Here is a 19143-nt window from a genome sequence, read left to right as displayed (position 1 = left end):
TGTGTCCATACAATAGAAGTGAACGGGTCAATGTTTTCCAAAATATCTTCTTTTGTGTTCTGCGGAAGAAAGTCACAAAGGTTTAAAATGACAAGAGGGCGAGTCATTTTTATTTTTGGGTGAACTTTCACTTGAACCTTTAGACCATCACTTACAGTTGTTCTGTTAGGATACAAACTTGTTAATATTTAATGATCATTTATCTTTGAACAAACAGTTGCCAGTACATTAAATACATGTAAATCTACTAGCAAACTGCTGATAGTAATACTGTAATTTCTACAGCAATTCTTTAAAGTTTAACTTTTAAAATAATCAACTAAAATACCAGCGTTAAATTATAAGAGCATTTTCTGTATTAAAGCTAATTTAGATTAAATCAATCCGATATTTTAGCTTGTAGTACAACACAAAAAAATCAAAATTATTTTAGGTAATGATAGCAACCATTATGTCTTTCGTTGGATTGAGACACGAATGACAGGCAAAAAACATTCTGAAATACAGGCAAATCTCTGAACACATTTAACAGGTCCACATCATCTTGACACCAAATATTTAGGCCATTCTGTGGGCTGTTTTATCATAGATATCAAGAATCAGTGTTGGTCTGATAAAGACATGACCACATCTGAAATAATCCAAAATCATTGCCAATGTTTTATCTGCAAAACATGGGACTGAATGACCTGCATTTGACGGCTCGTATGTCAAGTTGCTGTCTTACATCAGTCTGATAAAAATGTTTGGTTTCTCTGGCCGAACTCTTACTCATGAGCGATATATTTACTTCCAGATTAAATCGTTTAACCTGTCAGGGTTTGATGTGAGCTACAGTACACAGGTTTGAGTGTTTGCAGTGGTAAAATGTTGTTAGTTTGTAGACAGCAAACATAAATAGCCAGAAAGCCATTACATTTGATAATTTGTTTGGTTTATAGCACCACCTAGTGTTGAAATTTTAACAAGCTTAACAAGAACTGTCTTTGCTTTAAAGCTTTTTCTTTTAAAGCTTAATTTTTGGATGCATGGCCCAACTTTGTTTACATGTCATAGAAAAATAAAATCACACTTGAATGTATTTTCTCCAAAAACATTTAATGAGATTGATATTATCTTGATATTTTAAAAGTTTTTGTAAAAGCAATAAGGCTGTTTTGTATTATGAATAGGGCATTGTGTGTACATTGTACATTATATTCACAATGCAGAACAGCTGCTTGTATCGTATTGCTTCATTTAACATCATTAAGTGAATAATTGTTTATCTCAACAAAAGAAAGTTTACAAGCAAATGCAGATAGCAGGTGACATTATTTAATATAAAGACAGTTCTTTAGGGTCAGCGTCAATGGCGGGGGACAATGCGGTGACTTTTGGCTTTAACTGAAACACAGTTTAAAGCTCTTCTGTGGGGGAAACTGGATGTCCATTGGTCTAAAAGTTTCCACATCTTACTGAACTCATTTTGACTGCGCATCTCATTCCATTTCTGTGTGGGGGATATGTAGAAATCCACATCTTGTTTTCATTTGCCTGTCACACTGAAAGAAATATAGAAAGTAATACAAATTATTATGCAACATAACTCATAGAGAATTATGATTTAAAATGATGGATATTGTACAACAGACATGAACGCATGAGGCATTCTCATTTCGTACCAAAATGAGATAACTCTGTATAGAAAAAATATTGTGCCGTCCAATTAAGATCAAACTGCAGTTGGTTGGTTTTGATTTGAGCCATAATAACTCAAAAAATGCATCTAACTAACACAAGTTAACACAGAAAAACATGATACTATAATAATTACATCATTTATTTCATTTCGGAACCAATCATTGTGGCAATAGCCAAAAATACATTGTATGGGTCAAAATAATCCATTTTTCTATTAAGCAAAAAATCATGAGGATGATATCAAGTAGAGATCATCCATCCATCCATTTTCTACCGCTTATCCGAACTACCTCGGGTCACAGGGAGCCTGTGCCTATCTCAGGAGTCATCGGGCATCAAGGCAGGATACACCCTGGATGGAGTGCCAACCCATCGCAGGGCACACACACTCACTCATTCACTCACGCACTCACACCCTACAGACAATTTTTCCAGAGATGCCAATCAACCTACCATGCATGTCTTTGGACCAGGGGAGGAAACCGGAGTACCCGGAGGAAACCCCCGAGGCACGGGGAGAACATGCAAACTCCACACACACAAGTTGGAAGCGGGAATCGAACCCCCAACCCTGGAGGTGTGAGGCGAACGTGCTAACCACTAAGCCACCGTGCCCCCCAAGTAGAGATCATGTTCCATGAAAATTGTTTGTACAGTTATAATCATTAATATATCAAAACTAATTTTGCCAGTGATTTTGTACTCATGTAAAGCTTAGAATTTAAGATTTATAGTTCATCTTCTCCCCACAATGTCATTACAGCGCTGAGCCAATAGAGGGCGATAAAACAAACCAGTCTGGTTTTGTGGTCCAGGGTCACATTTCATTTATACATCTTAATTTGATAAACTTTACAATTCATTCTTATTCAGTGTTGTTCATTAGCATGACTAACATAAACTTACAATGATTTAACAATCTATTATTTAAGACCATTTATAATTTATTATTCTTTGTTATGGAATGCCAATTCAATTGTCAGATGTTTCTGTTAATTCATTGTCCGTGGACCTTTTTTACAAGCCTGTAATGACGCGTTCAACGTTCATCAGCATCCTCTTCAGTTTTTTTTTTAAATGTATGTAGGTTTCTTACACTATACGTTGTATTATATTACCTTTGCATCAAATTACAAAAACAATAGTTAACTGCTGAGAAAGTTAATAGACATAATGCTTGATTTAAAAGTAAATAATACATTAAATGTACTAAGATTAGTAAATGCTAGAACTATTGTTCATTAACTAATCCAGTAAACTCACGTTACCAAATACAACCTTATTGTAAAGTGTATTCTACCCCTTTAAAATTGTGTGTGGTGGGTGTGACAACTCACCAGAATATTCAGCTTGCGTTCTTATTGGCTGACAGAGCTGTCAGACAGCTGATTGGCTGATTACGCCCCGGCACGGGTACAGAGACGCGGTTCGCTCAGAGTTCGGCTCGGAGGGCCACGAGGGTGGATGAAGGGCTTCTGACAAGGCACCTGATGCCCAAGTCCCTTGCATTCTGGGGCCGCCCCGGTGCATTCTGGGATTGGCCCCTGTACATTCTGGGGAGGGCGGCAGGGGAGGGGTAGCGGCTGTCTTTCACTAGTCTCACTCCATGGTAAGGAGTGGGTCCTGCGAAGAAGACAACATGTGTGTGACAGCCAAAATGAATTGCAGAAATGTGAAACGGTTCTCCAGCCAACAGAGATTAGATCACGGCTCATATTGAAAGGCCAGCATGTACTGAAGCGGGTGAAAAATGATCCCTTTGCCGCCCACGTTTACTGTAAGCTGTAAAAGCATGAGTCAGGGCTTACCTAGTGTTTGAGAGCAGGAGAGGAACCGCGGGCGGAGGAGGACACGGGGCGGGGGGGAGCTGCTGGAGAGCCAGGAGAGAGTGAATCACGAGAGACGGCTGGAGAAGGAGATCTCACTTTTTCCTGAAATGACACAGAGTAGAAAAGCTAAACATCCAATGTCAACAACTGCTTCAAAAAATATCTTATTCAAGTGGAACTTTCCATGAATTTAGCACAATGTGGTGTCTCATTACCTATAAAACACAGACGCACGATATACACGATGTTTCACATTAAAGGGACAGCTCACCCAAAAATAAAAAAACTGTCATCATTTACTCACCCTCAAGTTGTTCCAAACCTCTATCAATTTCTTTGTTCTGATGAACACGAAAAGAGATATTTGGAAGAATGTTAGCAATTTTCATTTCTCGGACATCATTGACCAGCACAGTAGAATTATTTTCTTTTGCTCTGATATTTTGAAGATCTGGAAAGCAAACAATTCTGGGGCACCTTCGACTACCATTTTAATTTTTCCTAGTCTGGTAGTCAATGATACTCCAGAACTGAACATTTCTTACATTCTTCCAAATATCTTTTTTTTGTGTTCAGGAGAACACAGATATTCATACAGGTTTGGAACAACTTGAGGGTGTGTTAATAATGAAAGAATTTGCATTTTTGGATGAACTATCTCTTTAAACATGCCGAGTATCTCCTAGAAATGACTTGCCGTGGAAAAAATTAAGAGACCATTCATTTAATTAGTATTTTCAGAATTTCTAGATAATCAAACCTCAGTAGAGGTCAAAAGAATCTGTTGAATTAATCACTCTTTGTTTCATTTCATGCCAATGGTAACAGTTTAAAAATTGTTAAACATTGTAATAAGCAATGTGATTATTTGGGTATAAGGAAAGAAGGAACAACTGTAGTTTAAACACTATTCAGTCATTTAATTTTAAATACAACATCTATCAGATGTATCCAAATGGGTCCACATTTGTTTCTCAGTATGGGTACAACATAAAATTTTTCGAAGATCCCCATATCTCGAAGATTGAACTATACAGGGCCATAGGAATAAAGATACCATTAGACAAGTTTAGTAAAAATCTGAATCTAAAAGGCTTTTAAAGTGATAGTTTATAAAAAAAATCTGTAGTCATTAACTCACCCTAGTTATTTCAAACGTGAATGGAAAAGTGAGCTATCACTAAGACATCTCTGATACTTATTGAGTTTCAGGAATGCAAAATTGGAAAAAGATCACAAGAAGTGTTTTTCTTCATTTTTTAAATGTCACCATTTTAAAAGGTCACATGCAACAAGGATTGTAAAAGTCAACAGATTCTACTAATAGATCTTCCAATCTATGCACGTGTAGAAATAAAATAATAATGCTGCCTTTGTTTTTAATCCCATGTGATTTGATCATTTTAAACCCCCTTTCACAAAGTAGTGGATTATTCATGAACATTTGTCGATGTAATTTTATATCTTGGTTATTGTTGTCAGTAAAGTTATAATTTTTCTATAATAATAATTATTTAAATTTGTTTAAGGAACAGACTTCAGGTTGAGATGAGACAGAACGACTCTAGTTTATACATTTGCAACCCTGTCACAAATGTTATTGTTGTTAAATGACATATTTCGTGTCTACTGCTAGAAATAAAATCTCTATTGAGATTAACCTCAAACTTTGCTAAGAGCACTAAAGAAAAACTGTTAAACATATAATATTTAGTCTTTTCACAAGGAGAAAAGGACCATTTCCATATACCCTATTGCATCAGTGGGTCAGAAGACCTGGAACCAGTGGGGTAGCAAGTCACGTCCAGGAACATATGCAAAGACTTTTAACCGCCCCCTCCGTCAGTTCGCAACTGCGTTGCACATAACTAAACATCGGTTGTTTAACGTCAGACCCCAAGGGAGCGCAAACTCCCAAGTGCCAGAAAGAGGAAAAAAGCGACGCAGCCTGTGTCGTGAACGGCACTAACATGTATATGTTAATACAGTAGTCAAACATACACATCTTACATGTATTTACTATAGTATTTCATGTAAATTATGCATAAATACATAACCAACCCTGAACCAAATTGTAATTCTTACCCTATAGTAGTATTTGTAGTTAATTTTTATTACCCAGTACTTAAATGTATAAATACACTGTAACACAGGCACTGTTATATAAAGTGTAACCAAACATTTAGCTGCTTACATCTGGCTCTTTCATTGTTCCACCCTTGGCTTCTGTCAATACAGCATATCCTGCCCTCTTTCATTTGATTGTACAGTAATCCAATAAATCAGGTATCCTTCCTTCTTTTGTTTGGCCACATCAATCAGATTGACGAGCTCATTCAGAGTCCATATCAATGAATAGAGTGTCTATTTTCACTGAGTACAAATAGCCCGTCTTGTTGGAGAAAGTGTAAGAATGAACCATTTCAGACAGCGTCTCCAGTGGAGTAAGGTGTAAAGTCCATATAGCTTGACATGGGAGACTGGGGTTTCAATCCACCTCTTGGTGAAAACCAATCTTTTTTTATCACTTTACAGATCATTAAGGCATTTGTTTTCAATATAAACTGTTTTAAAAAATGTATTCATAAAGTTAAGGTTTAGGGGAAGGTTAGGGGTTAGGGATTTAATATCTCAATAAGTTTTCATCATTTGAATAATTTTTATGAATTAAACGATTTACACTATATTTTTATTGCATAATGTTTAATGCGCAACACTACCGAGGTGCAAATAGTAACGTTAGCTGCCCCTATTTATATGTATCAATAACATCTTAGTAATATTTCTTCTTAATCCAAACAAAATACAGCTATTTACGCTTAGTGTAAAACAAACTACTTTTAACACTAGGTGTCAAAAGCATCTTTTCACATCACGACACAGCAAGGTAAACGAAATAATGTTGTACATTATACAGTAATAACAGAGTGTAAATGTATTAAATGGATGCCAACTAATGGGGACAATAAAGACCTCTCTACTTCCCCTAACCTTTCAACGCACTTCATTATAACCAGCTGCTAGTGATTTTAGATATTTTCTTTATTTTGTTGAAAATAAATGCCTGTATCTGATTTGTGATGTGAAAATCTAGTTCGGCAAAAAGCGGATTCGATCTTGCATTCACATAATACTCTGGTAATATTCTAGACAGCCACGAATAGACCCTGGATGTGGACCCCCATCCCCGGGACTGTACCTGGGTGGGGCTCCTACAAAGAGCGGGCGAGCGAGGCGTTGGGTGTGGGGATGACGAAGGGGACGGTCCGTCTCTGGATGGATTCCTCCGGGGAACCGGAGAGCTGCTCAGTCCGTTCCCTTCGGCTGACCTAGGAGAGACCCCTGCAGGTGATGTACTTTTCTGCAAGCCAAGAAAGAAAATAATCATCAGTTTTACACACAGACAAATTTCATGAATGAATTTCACATAAACGCAAGAAAAAAAGTCACCTCTTTAGCTCCATCTCTTCTCAGCGTGTCTTCACTTTTACCGTCACTCTCCTGCAGCAAAAACATCACACGAGAATAACATCGGAGTGAATTCAGCACTTTTTAATAAATATTCAACTGCAATGAAATGAACAATAACAGAATGTAGAGCTTACAAACTAAACTAAGCGAACCGTGATTTTAAAGTTTTGATCTTCACTCACCTGCCGTGATCTTCCTGTGCTGCTCTGCTCTGAGCCGCTTCTCTTGCCGTCCGTCTCAGTGTGAGAGGATGATGAGGGAGGATGACCGAGACGCAGACCTGAAGAGCGATGACTCACGGGAGAGCCGCCGCGACTCTAAAACACACAACATATAAAACACAACGTATAATTGCACAAACTTTTGAGTTTATCATGTGACCAAGATCTCATGGATAAAGGTTTATGGATCAGTTTGGATTATAAACATCATAGTTTGTTTACGGCAAACAAAAAACACAATCTAATACTGGCATGTCTAATGTGGAATTCTTTTTACAAAAGTAACACGAAAAGCAAACTTTAATCCTTACAGATTGAGATAATATAATAACTACTGGAGGGTTCATCACAAGATGTGATTTTATAAACACTGATACAGATCAATAAATCAAGCGGAAAATAACAGAATATGTTTCGATACTCACCCTGACATGAGCTCCATCTACACCAATAAAGAGACAAAAAACATTTTTTTATTGATTATTTTGTTATCACGAGCACGGTTATATTAAAGGAATTTGTCGTAGTAAAAAAATTTGCAAACAGAATATGAAGGCTTTTCTAGGACAATTATGTGGTTTACATTATGCACATTTTCTCTCTAAACAGGCGTTTCCTTGATGTAAACAATTTATATTTGTTTTTTATAGTAGAAAACATTTCAAAATAAGACATTTGTGTAAAATGCTTCTGTGAAATGATGTACCTCTGGATTCCGAATGCTCAGGGTTAGTGCCGTCGTCTTTAGGGGCCATGTGGGGGGGAAACGGGAAGGCCCCGGGTAGAGCCATGAGACTCGCGCCTGCTCCCAGAGTCAGCCCTGAGGGGTGTGCTGTCAGAGGGAAACCTGAGGCATGATGGGATAGATGCTGGAACTGCTGTTGCTGTAAAGAGAGAAGGGAACACTTTAAACTAATGTTACATTATTTTATTATTCAAAAACTGCCTTTACTTCTGTATAATGATAAGATAAAATCAATTATCGTTGTGTATTGTATTGTGTAAAATGTATTAGTTTAAAGCACTAAAATTATAATAATAAGCAAAAAAATAATATTAGATAGCAACATAAAAAATAAAATCTTCAAATTCTATTTAGGACAGATAGTATGCGAATTGGGACGCAGCATCTGTGTGCAGACATCTTAAAAATAGCCTTTGTGTGTGGCTAGAAAGAGTTCTTCCACATAGTAACTCTCATTACTGCTATATCAAAGTTTTAATGTTTCTGATTGTGATTGGTCAAGCGGAAACGTTTCTAACATTTGATTGGTGAAGAGGATAAAAGGGAAAACAGACTCACTCCTATGATGGCGTTGAGTTCGGCCATGCTGACATGTTTGGATCTCTCGACTGCTTGTGCCACCTGGTGCTGATGCTGCTCCAATACAAACCAAAGAAACATCACGACACACACCAACTGCATTATTAATATAACAAAAGAGCATCATGTTGTTTCAGAAAAAGGACCAGGTATTACAACAATGAAACTGTATTTTGCATTGTTTGATTATCACTCATACGTATTTCTTGAATGCACGCTTTTTGATGACTCAACAGCATTTTAGACCCAATGGGAGAGACAAGTGCATCATCCTATATATTGTCACCTCTTCAGATATCCAGGCAAGAAAAATGACAAATAAAAACGGTGTAAAAAAGTTCAAATTTTTTCATGCGCAAAGAGCAATAAAAAAAGACTACGCAAAAACATTGTATACATAAAGCAGAGAAGCAAAATATTTCCTTCAGAGTAAAGCAAACAAATGTGAATGAAAATGTCCATTTCCAATAAAGTCACCCGCAAAACGGTTAGTAACACTATATACTTACCAAAATATTTGTATAATGTGTTTTAATCGAGAGTTCATGTTTATTACCCTACTAATATACCAGATGTTTACGATATGAAGTTCACCTGATGTACAACCTGCAACACGATGACACTTTTACAGTAAAAAACACAAACAAATGAAGTAGATCTCATCAGCGGGTGAACTGAGTCATTGAGCAAATGTTTGTCTCTATGGCCAACAAAATAAACAAATCCACTGTGTGCCTTCTAAAAGAAGCGTGTAAAATATTGATCCATAGAGGTGGGTGATATGAAGTGTGTCGATGACACTTCAGCTGTAAATAATTCATGTGTAAATAGCCTGAGGACGTATGTGTATACATGTGTGTGTGTGTGTTTGCTCACCTCTTGGGACAGCAGAGGAATGATCTGTGCGCATATAGCACTGAGCCGCTTCACAATCTCAGCCTGAAGATACACACAAATACACAATAAGAAATGATCGGTGTAAATCTACGGTTATCATTTTGATGTAGTTACAGACAGATGGATACTGAAAACTGTCATTATGCTGGGTTCACACCAAATGTGAAATAAGCGATTTACACGAGTAAATTACATACAAAGTCAATGCCAAGCTGCGTATAAACGCCAACTTGCGGCATGTGATGCGAATCGGGAGATGCGATTGCCGCGAATGGGGCGTCGCGATTAGCGCAAATCGGGTGGTGCGATCGTTCAAAATTTTAGTCAGATCGTGTCACTCACACGAAAATACCAAACTTTTCCCATATGAGTAATAAAGAGGGTTGCACGCATTTGTTAGTGTTTGGTGTGAACCCAGCATTAGGTGGTGTTGGGTCAGTATGTATCAGGTCAATGTTAAAATGAAAATTATGTATGTTTGAAACGCTTTGAAATGTTTGTCAGACTACTGTGAACCAGCTTTAATATTGAACGTACAACAACTGTGACCCCCAAAGGTGCTTTCAATACACTACACACACACAGTGGCACACACGGCTCAACCCACACACTCTGACCCACATAAACTGTCAAATCCAGACATTTCCAACAGATGGTCTGAAAAATGAGGAGAGAATCGAGGGTGTTATCTGGATTAGCCCGCTCTACTGTGTGTATGCGTGTTTGCTCATACTGCATAGCTCGGCTTAACACCGGCTGCAGAGTAAATACACAACCAAACACATGATCGGGCCCGCTGGATATACTGTATCCCTTCTTAAAAACATCAAACAGTGAAACTAGAGAAATGTCATATAAAATATGTTTGTAAACGGATTCTCATGTGTTAAAGAACAGATCGTTATTCTCTACTTGTCATACGAGCGTTACTGTAAAACTACTGATTGAATTTGACGTTTAAGTGTAAAGTCTGCGTATCTTCTAAAGCACAGCCCTGTTTTTGAGCAATGTCTCAATGGTTTTGTGTTCATACAAAAATGGAAATCAACGGGTTCAATGTTTGCTTTACAACGTTCTTCAAAATATCTTGTTTTGTGTTCAACAGAAGATAAAACGTCAAACAGGTTTTGGAATGACATGAGTGTGAGTAAATGAGAATTTACATTTTAGGGTGAACCATCACTTTAAGAGTGATTGTGAATTAGAGTAAAGTCAAGCTAAAGCCATTAGTCGTGTCAAGCAGGAATAACACAAAGATCGTTCGACACAGAGATCCTCCTGATGCCCACTGAAAACAGACTGTAAATAACACATCAATCGTACCTGTTTCTGCATCTCAATGTTCAGACCGTATGACATCTCATAATACTGTGAAAGAAAACACATACAGTCCAGTTACACTAAATAAATCACACAGATCAAACATTACTTGTCTTTACCAGAAAAACATTCTCTTTTCCTCCTCATTTGAGTAAAATGCAGCTGTTATTAATTTATTTATCATTTATATTCATCTATTCTTTGGTATTTACGCAGGGATGATAATCGAGCGTGTTTATCGTCGCCTCGTGACTCAACAAAATGCGCCAATGTGAGTATGCACACCGACGCATAAAACGGCACCACAGTAAAAAATTGGCCGACCAATGAGATTGCCACTTTTGTTCACGTGCCTTGAGCTGCTGAAGTTACAGTAAAACCTCATTGGTGGTGCACAAGGAAACATTGGCTGAGTCGATAATCGCATACTGTGACAGTATGTTCCTTTAGGCCGTAAAAACAGTACGTTCTATATAGTATGAGTGGGAGTAGTATGAATACATTTCCAACATCCTACGTCCGCCATTTTTTATGGTTATGTGACCCGTATGCACTTTGAACTGTGACGTATTATCAACTACATATATGTGAGCATTGATAAATACATAATTTAGACATAATTTAGATTTGTACTTACGTTAAAAATGGACGTCCCCCTTAAAGTTTTCCGCTATATTTACTTTTGAAATTTAACAATTGCTCAACTTCCGTGGCATCATGGGATACATAAGTGTCTATCCAATCCACACTCAGGAATCTCGGCGGAAGTAGTAGGCCATCAGGGTATTTCTCACCTACAGTTTTTTGCATACTGAGGTTTCGGACCTACTACTCATGACTCATTTTCGACTACTATATAGTATGGAAGTAGGTGATTTATGGACGCAGCCATTGACAAAGGGGAAGCAAGATAAATTCTTCTTCTGTGTGTCAAGCTAGTGTCAGCGCCATGTATGTCAGGGAGTGAATTTGCATGTTCACTCGGTTCATCGCCAGTCAAAGTTGTTTGGATACGAACGCCGAAAAACGTCTCGAAAAAACGCTGCTGATAAGCGCATAAGATTATTGTTCCGGTATGGACAGGCCTTTAGAATGTGACAAGAAGCACGTTGTGTGCTTCAATGAAAGCAAGAAAATCAAAAAAATTTCACAAAGGAGTTTACATGGTTAATTTATCTAAATTTACTTTACTTATTGTCTTCATTTTGGGCACTTAGTTCATATCCACCATTAAAAACGCCACACTGTTTGACCACTTCTACAATCTCAGATGTATGTTGAATGTCGGGCTCACCATGATATAATGTCTGTGCATCTCGGTTTTCTCACTCGCCAACTTCTCACATTCCAGCTTGAGACTGAAAAAACAATGCGACACAAACGGTGAGATCCTCTCGAGAGGTAATGTGGCTCTGTGTTCTCAAATGACGCTCAGTGGTCAATAAAAGACAAAAAGATAAACGCCTCCGACAACAAATAGTTAAACAACAATTTAGTCTCATTTTATTGTTTACTTACTGCTCTGATTTCTTTTTTCTTTTTTTATGAACACAGAACAGTCTCTAATGGGACTATCTGGATTATCTAACTGGATATCAAGCTAATAGTATGTGTCAGATAATCCCGGCATTTCTAGTTCTTGGCGTGATTTACAGATTGTTCATCTCATCAGATTTGCGCAAGGTGATCCAACCTGCAGCTAAAACACCATTCGTTCAATTTAGCAAGGTATGTTTTCCAAGTAGGAAACATCAATGTTTATTGATCACTTTTGTTTTGTTTAGGTGATAAGTATTCATAAGTCACATTATAGAGCAGTTATGCTGTTTATTCATCTGTACCTGTGATATTGAGCTTGGAAGAGCTGAAATTCTTCTTTGATATGGTCGAGAGTTTCCAACACTGTGAACTTCATGCCGGCGTGTCCTGACACCAGAGGATTCTGAAACACACACAGAGATACAGATCACCGGTTTAACACTTTACAGGACAGTCACAGATAGATATGATGTCTAAACATATCAACCTTAAACAGCTGGACAGATTTAGAATTAAGATTTATTGACAAAATTGTATGTTTAATTTTAATATAATCACAGTATGCCATGGAAATACTGTTATATTATTTCCACACTTGGTTTGCCTCGGTGAGCTGTGTTTTGTAAGTGCTGTAAAAAGACGTTTAGACAGAAAACAAATAGCAGTGATGAAGTGTTTTTATTAAGAAGACAAATGCATTTAAAACACTGCTCTGGAGGAGGACACACACACCAGCATTTTTCTCACACACACACACACACACACACACACACACCCTTTCATTTATCTCACACAAAATAGTTGTTAAATGGCATAACACAAACAATGTGTTAATAAATAACATTTCTTTTTAAGAATATATGTACACAAAAACATAACCACACACTCATGCAAAGACACACACAGTCACACATACACACGGTAATGCACACAGACACAGATGCACACTCAAGCAAAAGGCACCCTGACACACACAGACAGACACACAGACAGACACACACACACACACACAGGCAGGCACACACAGACACAATCACACATCCACAGGCAGACACACACCCTTTCATTATCTAATACAAAATGTGTGTTATGTGGCATAACACAAACAATGTTCCATTCCATTCCATTTTCTACCGCTTATCCGAACTACCTCGGGTCACGGGAGCACACAAACAATGTGTTAATAATAAATTATATTTCTTTTTAAGAGTATATGTACACAAAATCTCAGCCACACACTCACGCAAAGACACACACAGGCACACATACAGAGACACACAGTAGAGCTAAAGGCACACACAGACACACACAGGGCCATTGACTGTGGTAGAAAGACACTTTATGCAATCCTGTCATCAACACTAAATGCTTTGTTTGCTGTGTTTATCTACCACAAGACTAGCCTCAGGCACATTCTCTATATTCACCTTGATATGACCCCTGATAACAAACACACTGTCACCGACCAACATCACATCTAACTCAACCCGAGATCACAAAACAACCCACTCACACTATATGAACCTTTTTAAACGTATGGAATCTTTTAAACCAACATTTAAAATGTATCTTTTACATTTAAACATCATAGATACTGTAACGTCACACATATTTCATGTGTTCTTTTATTAATATGACACCTTAAAAACTTGCAGAACAGACACTGAGTGTATAATATTTACTTACATGATATACAAATATATATATATATACACACAAACACACACACAGACACACACACAGAGAGAATGCATGGTGGGATAGCATGAAAAGCAGAAATCCACAGTATTCAGATGTTGTGCTGTGGTGAGGAAACAAGAGGATGTTGTACAGAAGCCTGAGTTCAGCGTGACAGAGCCATGAATTGTCACACAGCCTGTTCCTCTCACGCTCGCCCTGAAAGAACGCAGTCATCTATCTTACACTGTTTACTGTGCAGGCCAGTTTGAGACGAGAGAGCGAGAGATAAAAAAGAGAGAGAGAGAGAGACAGAGCAAGAGAGAGAGAGAGAGAGAGAGAAAGAAAGAAAGAAAGAAGAAAGAAAGAAAGAAAGAAAGAAAGAGAGAGGGAGGGAGAGAGTGAAAAAAGAGAGAGAGAGAGAGAGAGAGAGAGCGAGAGAGAGTGAAAAGAGAGAGAGAGAGAGAGAGAGAGAGAGAGAGGTAAAGAGGTAGAGAACGAGAGAGAGAGCGAGAGAGAGAAAGAAAGAAAGAAAGAAAGAAAGAAAGAAAGAAAGAGAGAGGGAGGGAGAGAGTGAAAAAAGAGAGAGAGAGAGAGAGAGAGAGAGCGAGCGAGAGAGAGTGAAAAGAGAGAGAGAGAGAGAGAGAGAGAGAGAGAGAGAGAGAGAGAGAGAGAGAGAGAGAGAGAGAGAGAGAGAGAGAGAGAGAGAGAGAGAGGTAAAGAGGTAGAGAACGAGAGAGAGAGCGAGAGAGAGAGATAGAGAGAGAGAGAGCGAGAGAGAGTTAAAAAAGAGAGAGAGAGAGGTAGAGAGAGAGAGAGAGGAGGATGGGGGAGGACTCACAGATCCATGAATAACCGAAGCCTGCTGAAATATTCAGCACATGTGGCACAAATACAAGAGCGGTTACAGACATGTGTGCAAGCACCGTATGATCCCGCTGCGTTCCCAATCAACGCTTCCCGTGCGGACCGCCGCGATTGGCCAAAACACAAATGTTGGGGAAGGGAAAATAAGCGGCACATCTGTGCCGAACAAGCATCTCATTGCAGAAAGCACATCACTACTGTAACATCAGCCCTGATGAGAAGCTTGTTAAGACACAATATCGCTCTGATGAGAAGTGACACACACTCGACGCAGTTTGAGTGTTTATGTAAGACTGAAAGCCTTTGAGAGGTGTTAAACTGCTCTGTGTGTGTTTGTGGTGTTCGCAGTATTATTTTAAGGGTGTGTTAAAGGCAGATTGGATCATTAACACATTCGGTGTAATGATAGTCTCTATTGCTCAGATGATGAAAGATCCGTCCACGTCTGCACACACATGCACACATTCGCATACCGTCGCACGTATGACTTCCTGTTTACAGCTGATGTTATCGCCTGTCCTGGGAAAACAAACACAACTGGAACGACAGCAGGGCCCAAGAAGCACAATCACATTCATCTCACTGCTTTTAAGAAAAATGTCAAATCAAGACAGACACGGACCACAAGCTCATCATTTATTACTCCTCACGTCTCTGTATGAGACTCTTATTTTAGTGAAACACAAAAAAATGACATTTTCAGAAATGTCTCAGTGGTTTATACAATGAAAGTCAATGGGGTTCAATGTTGTTCGGTTACCGACGCTCTTCAAAATATCTTCTTTTAAAGACAGTTTTGGAATGACATGTGGGTGAACAAATGAGGAAAGAAGTGCTCAAATTGTTCACAATCCTGTACTTTATTCCTTCATTACAGAGTTTCAAGTAAACAATCTTCTTACCCTGGTCTTGACTTTTTTATGCCAAGCTTTATTTGGTTCAATATATTAGAGTTTATGTCGGCTGCTCTGACTCACAGGAAAGATATTTTTATTGAATATCTTTTATTTTGTGACACGATGACCCGGTATTCGGATCACATGAAAAATCACATTCGTAGTATAAATGCTAATGCTGCAAAGGAACGCCCACTCACCTGTCAATCAAACAATGACCTAAACTTCAGCTGAACACTCGAGTGACTGAATCCCTGAGACGGATGTTACTACCAGAGGTAAACAAGGCCAAAGTGTCCTGTATCTGATCCGACGGGGTTTTGAGAGCAGACACAGTCTGACCACCTGAGTCAGATCATCAGGGACCCAGCAGGCGCACAAACAAGTCTATAAAACACACTGATGAAAACAGCGCCCACATTTGCACACTCTCAGGTCATTCATTATGTACACTATAAATCTTCACATTAGGCTAATGCACTTTACCACATAACTGGATGTCTAGAGGCCTGTAATAACATGCCAACAAATGCAGAGGTAGCTTTGATGTGGGGGTTAGTGTGTATGTGCGTATGTGATATCGTGTTGCCCTTGACGATGATGGAACATGACATTTGCAGGGAAGAATGGGTTGGCCTGGATCCATATGTGGCAACATGCAGCAGTAACTCAAACAAACCGTTCATTCACCCATCTGTCCATCTCCCCAGCACACAGCACAAACCCACAGTTCTCTCTCTCATTTCCTTTCCCTGCATTCTACACCTTTAGCTTTGAATAATTATAATTCCCTTTTTCTTTAGCTCTTCCTCTTTTTCTGTACATGTGTATCTGTTAGTTAAAGAATAAAACAATGAAATAACATAAAGAAAATAAAGAAACAGCCCTACATAACTAAGTATTATTATTCTAATTGTTTATTATTGTAGATTAAAAGAAAAGGCATTTATGTTAACAAACATCTCTCTCCATGTTAGTGTCATATACGTATAATGAATGTAAGGGGTTTGCGCATAAATAACGCAAGTCATAACGCTTTGATGAACTGTTTCTGGTGACCTTAACCCCGACCCTAACACCAAACACAACACACGTTAAAACGGGCCGTCGATTCTCTAAAGCCCGGGCGCCCGAACTGCGCCCCGCGGGTCACCGTTCGCTCGTAAAGGAAAGTTCATGACGCGGCTGTACCTGGGGTCTTCCGTGCGGATACATGCTTCTGGAGGTCATTCACGGGGCTTCAGATGGTCAGGAGCGAGTCCGGAATCACCATCCGAAACCAAATCTCCCTTTCGGTGCGCAAATCAGGGTCGCCCTCTTCGCTTCCCGCACTCCGCGCGCTTTGGAGTATCCAAAGAATGCGAATGTATCCGACGGAAAGTTTAAAAACGTTGCGTTTTCGCGGATCGGGCGTTCTTCCTCTTTACGACGCACAGTTACGCCGCGATACAATGTAACGAGATCATCCTGCGCTGAGCGCGTGCACACGGAGCGCGCGGCGGAGATCAGAGGAGCATAAACAGCGCTGACCCGCGCGCACACACACTGGCGGGAGGTCCGATTCATTTGAGCGAATCGGTTCGTTCGAGCTTTGTAAACGATTCTTTTGGTTTTTCGTAAAATAACACATTTGCTAATAACACAAAGTCCTTTCATCGATTAATAAACAGAAAAACTTCATGAAGAGTTTGTTTTAATAAACCATTTGTTTTACGTAGTAACTGCTAGATGCCTATTTATTTGTGTTTGATCGGTGTTTATACGTCTTATGTAACGTTAGATTCCCTATGTAACTTGGATTCTATGAAACTGATATTTACCCCTGGCAAATCTGAATGTTGTTTTAACTAATTATAAGAGTAATACTTGAAAATGAATAAAAAATGGTGTTTGCGGAAATACGTAGGGAATCGATTCCACCAAATCACTGAAAAGAATCGGATCATTAGAAAGATTCGTTCACGAATCGCACACGGGCTGACACCGAGCCAAACTGCAGGCAGCGTGCAGTGGGTTGGGTTACTGAAAATCTACAATAAATACATGAGATTGAGAGAGAGGAGGGGTGAGGGATCAGTGGAGAAAAGAAAACGAACAGCGGTTCTCTTGACTGTGTTATTGCGCCTGTGAGCTTGACATTAACTGTTAAGGTCGACCGCTCACAGTTGCTTATGAAGATGATATAAACAGGATAGGCGGAACAAACGCACGTCATAAAAACACATGTTCAACTAAATCATACTGTGTATATATTATCCAACTTGTAACTCTTTTGAAAATGACGTACTGGAAAAGAAAACCCGGCAAAATACTAAGATCGCGGATCAAAATCCTCTTATCATAACACAGAACATAATGTACAAACATTGCAGCCTTAACATCTCTTTCCACGACGGGGCTGCCAGCCTCTCCCGTTATTGGCTTACAACAAGACAGCAAGAGCCAATGAGATACCCGGGTGCCCACGTTTGGTCATGACATAAATGTTGATATGGCCCAATAATAAAGCAGAGAAATGGCGCATGCGCGAATGAACTTTTCACCGCGGCATTATGGGTGATGGAGTCTTAACGCCTCATAAAGTAAATATGAGGTCAAATCATACGGAGCGCATGACCTATAAGAATATCTATAATAATGTCATTTGACCATCTTTATAAAATATGTTACGTGCAAACCCAAACATACACAAATAATACATGTAAAAACGCCTGGAATGACAGACTGTATTTAAAATCTGTGATGTTTTAGGACAAAGAAGATTACGACAATATCAGTGTAGTAGCCTGAGCGAATATAGGCTAACTTGTTGTGTACCTGCTAAGGTTGACACATGACGGTCAATATTAAACATTTACATAAGCAACTGGGATGGGAAAATAAAGGTGTGGCTGGGGAGGAGTGCAGTGTAGCAGAAATAAAAGAGAGGGATGAGTGTCGACAGGAAGAGAAATGAAACGTGAGAGACACTGACACACACACACACAATTCATGAAAAACTTTAATGAAATATCACGTTAGAGCGTTCTGCCATAGGGCACATCTCCATCAACCAGAGAAAACGAATGAAGAGAGAGAGAGAGAGAGAGAGAGAGAGAGAGGCGGGAAGGAGTGTGTGTTTCTACATTTTGTGTTGTAAGCAGCTGAAAAGGAATTTTAAAACGTTTATTTAAATTTAAAGTTGTTTTGTATTGTAATGTAAGAGGAGGAAATAAAGATGAGTGAAAAACAAGTTCTTTAACAAATAAATATCTAAAGAAGAAGTGAAGTATTGCCACAAACATAAATTTAGGCTATATGTGCAGTTGTGCACATCTGGACGTAATGATGCTGAGTGAAAGTGTTACTATCGTTACATTTTGAATCCATTAGTGCAGACGGAAAAAAACCTAAAATGAACAGCCTAAAACAATAAGGAC

At 38.8% G+C, this 19143-nt stretch overlaps 1 protein-coding gene across 2 annotated transcripts; it reads right to left on the bottom strand.

Moving 5' to 3' along the window:
- Window positions 1-1077: 1077 nt before the first annotated feature.
- On the bottom strand, window positions 1078-17272 carry tle2c (TLE family member 2, transcriptional corepressor c). Of its 2 annotated transcripts, none has more exons than XM_056744215.1 (14): window positions 16916-17272; window positions 12587-12687; window positions 12040-12103; window positions 10749-10793; window positions 9405-9467; window positions 8508-8624; window positions 7911-8088; window positions 7630-7646; window positions 7166-7300; window positions 6963-7013; window positions 6712-6873; window positions 3492-3614; window positions 3021-3306; window positions 1078-1544 (listed from the first exon to the last, which is right to left on the bottom strand). In XM_056744215.1, the coding sequence occupies exons 1-12, from the start codon at window positions 16952-16954 to the stop codon at window positions 3492-3494; spliced, it is 1095 nt and encodes a 364-aa protein (XP_056600193.1). In that variant the 5' UTR covers window positions 16955-17272; the 3' UTR covers window positions 1078-1544; window positions 3021-3306. The 2 variants fall into 2 exon arrangements, with proteins under 2 accessions (XP_056600193.1, XP_056600194.1); XM_056744216.1 differs by having other exon boundaries at window positions 8508-8582; window positions 16916-17270.
- Between the last annotated feature and the right edge of the window lie 1871 nt (window positions 17273-19143).

Source organism: Triplophysa dalaica, chromosome 3, assembly GCF_015846415.1.
Source record: "Triplophysa dalaica isolate WHDGS20190420 chromosome 3, ASM1584641v1, whole genome shotgun sequence".
NCBI lineage: Eukaryota > Metazoa > Chordata > Actinopteri > Cypriniformes > Nemacheilidae > Triplophysa > Triplophysa dalaica.
Note: the sequence above shows the minus strand (reverse complement) of the source record. Positions and strands in the feature narration are given on the sequence as shown.

Coding starts and splice junctions, on each gene's coding strand:
- tle2c (XM_056744215.1), bottom strand. CDS start 16,954: ATGACCTCCAGAAGCATGTATCCGCACGGAAGACCCCAG. Junction 12,688..16,915: donor ATCCGCACGGAAGACCCCAG/GTACAGCCGCGT, acceptor TGTGTGTTTCAG/AATCCTCTGGTGTCAGGACA. Junction 8,089..8,507: donor AACTCAACGCCATCATAGGA/GTGAGTCTGTTT, acceptor CTCTCTTTACAG/CAACAGCAGTTCCAGCATCT.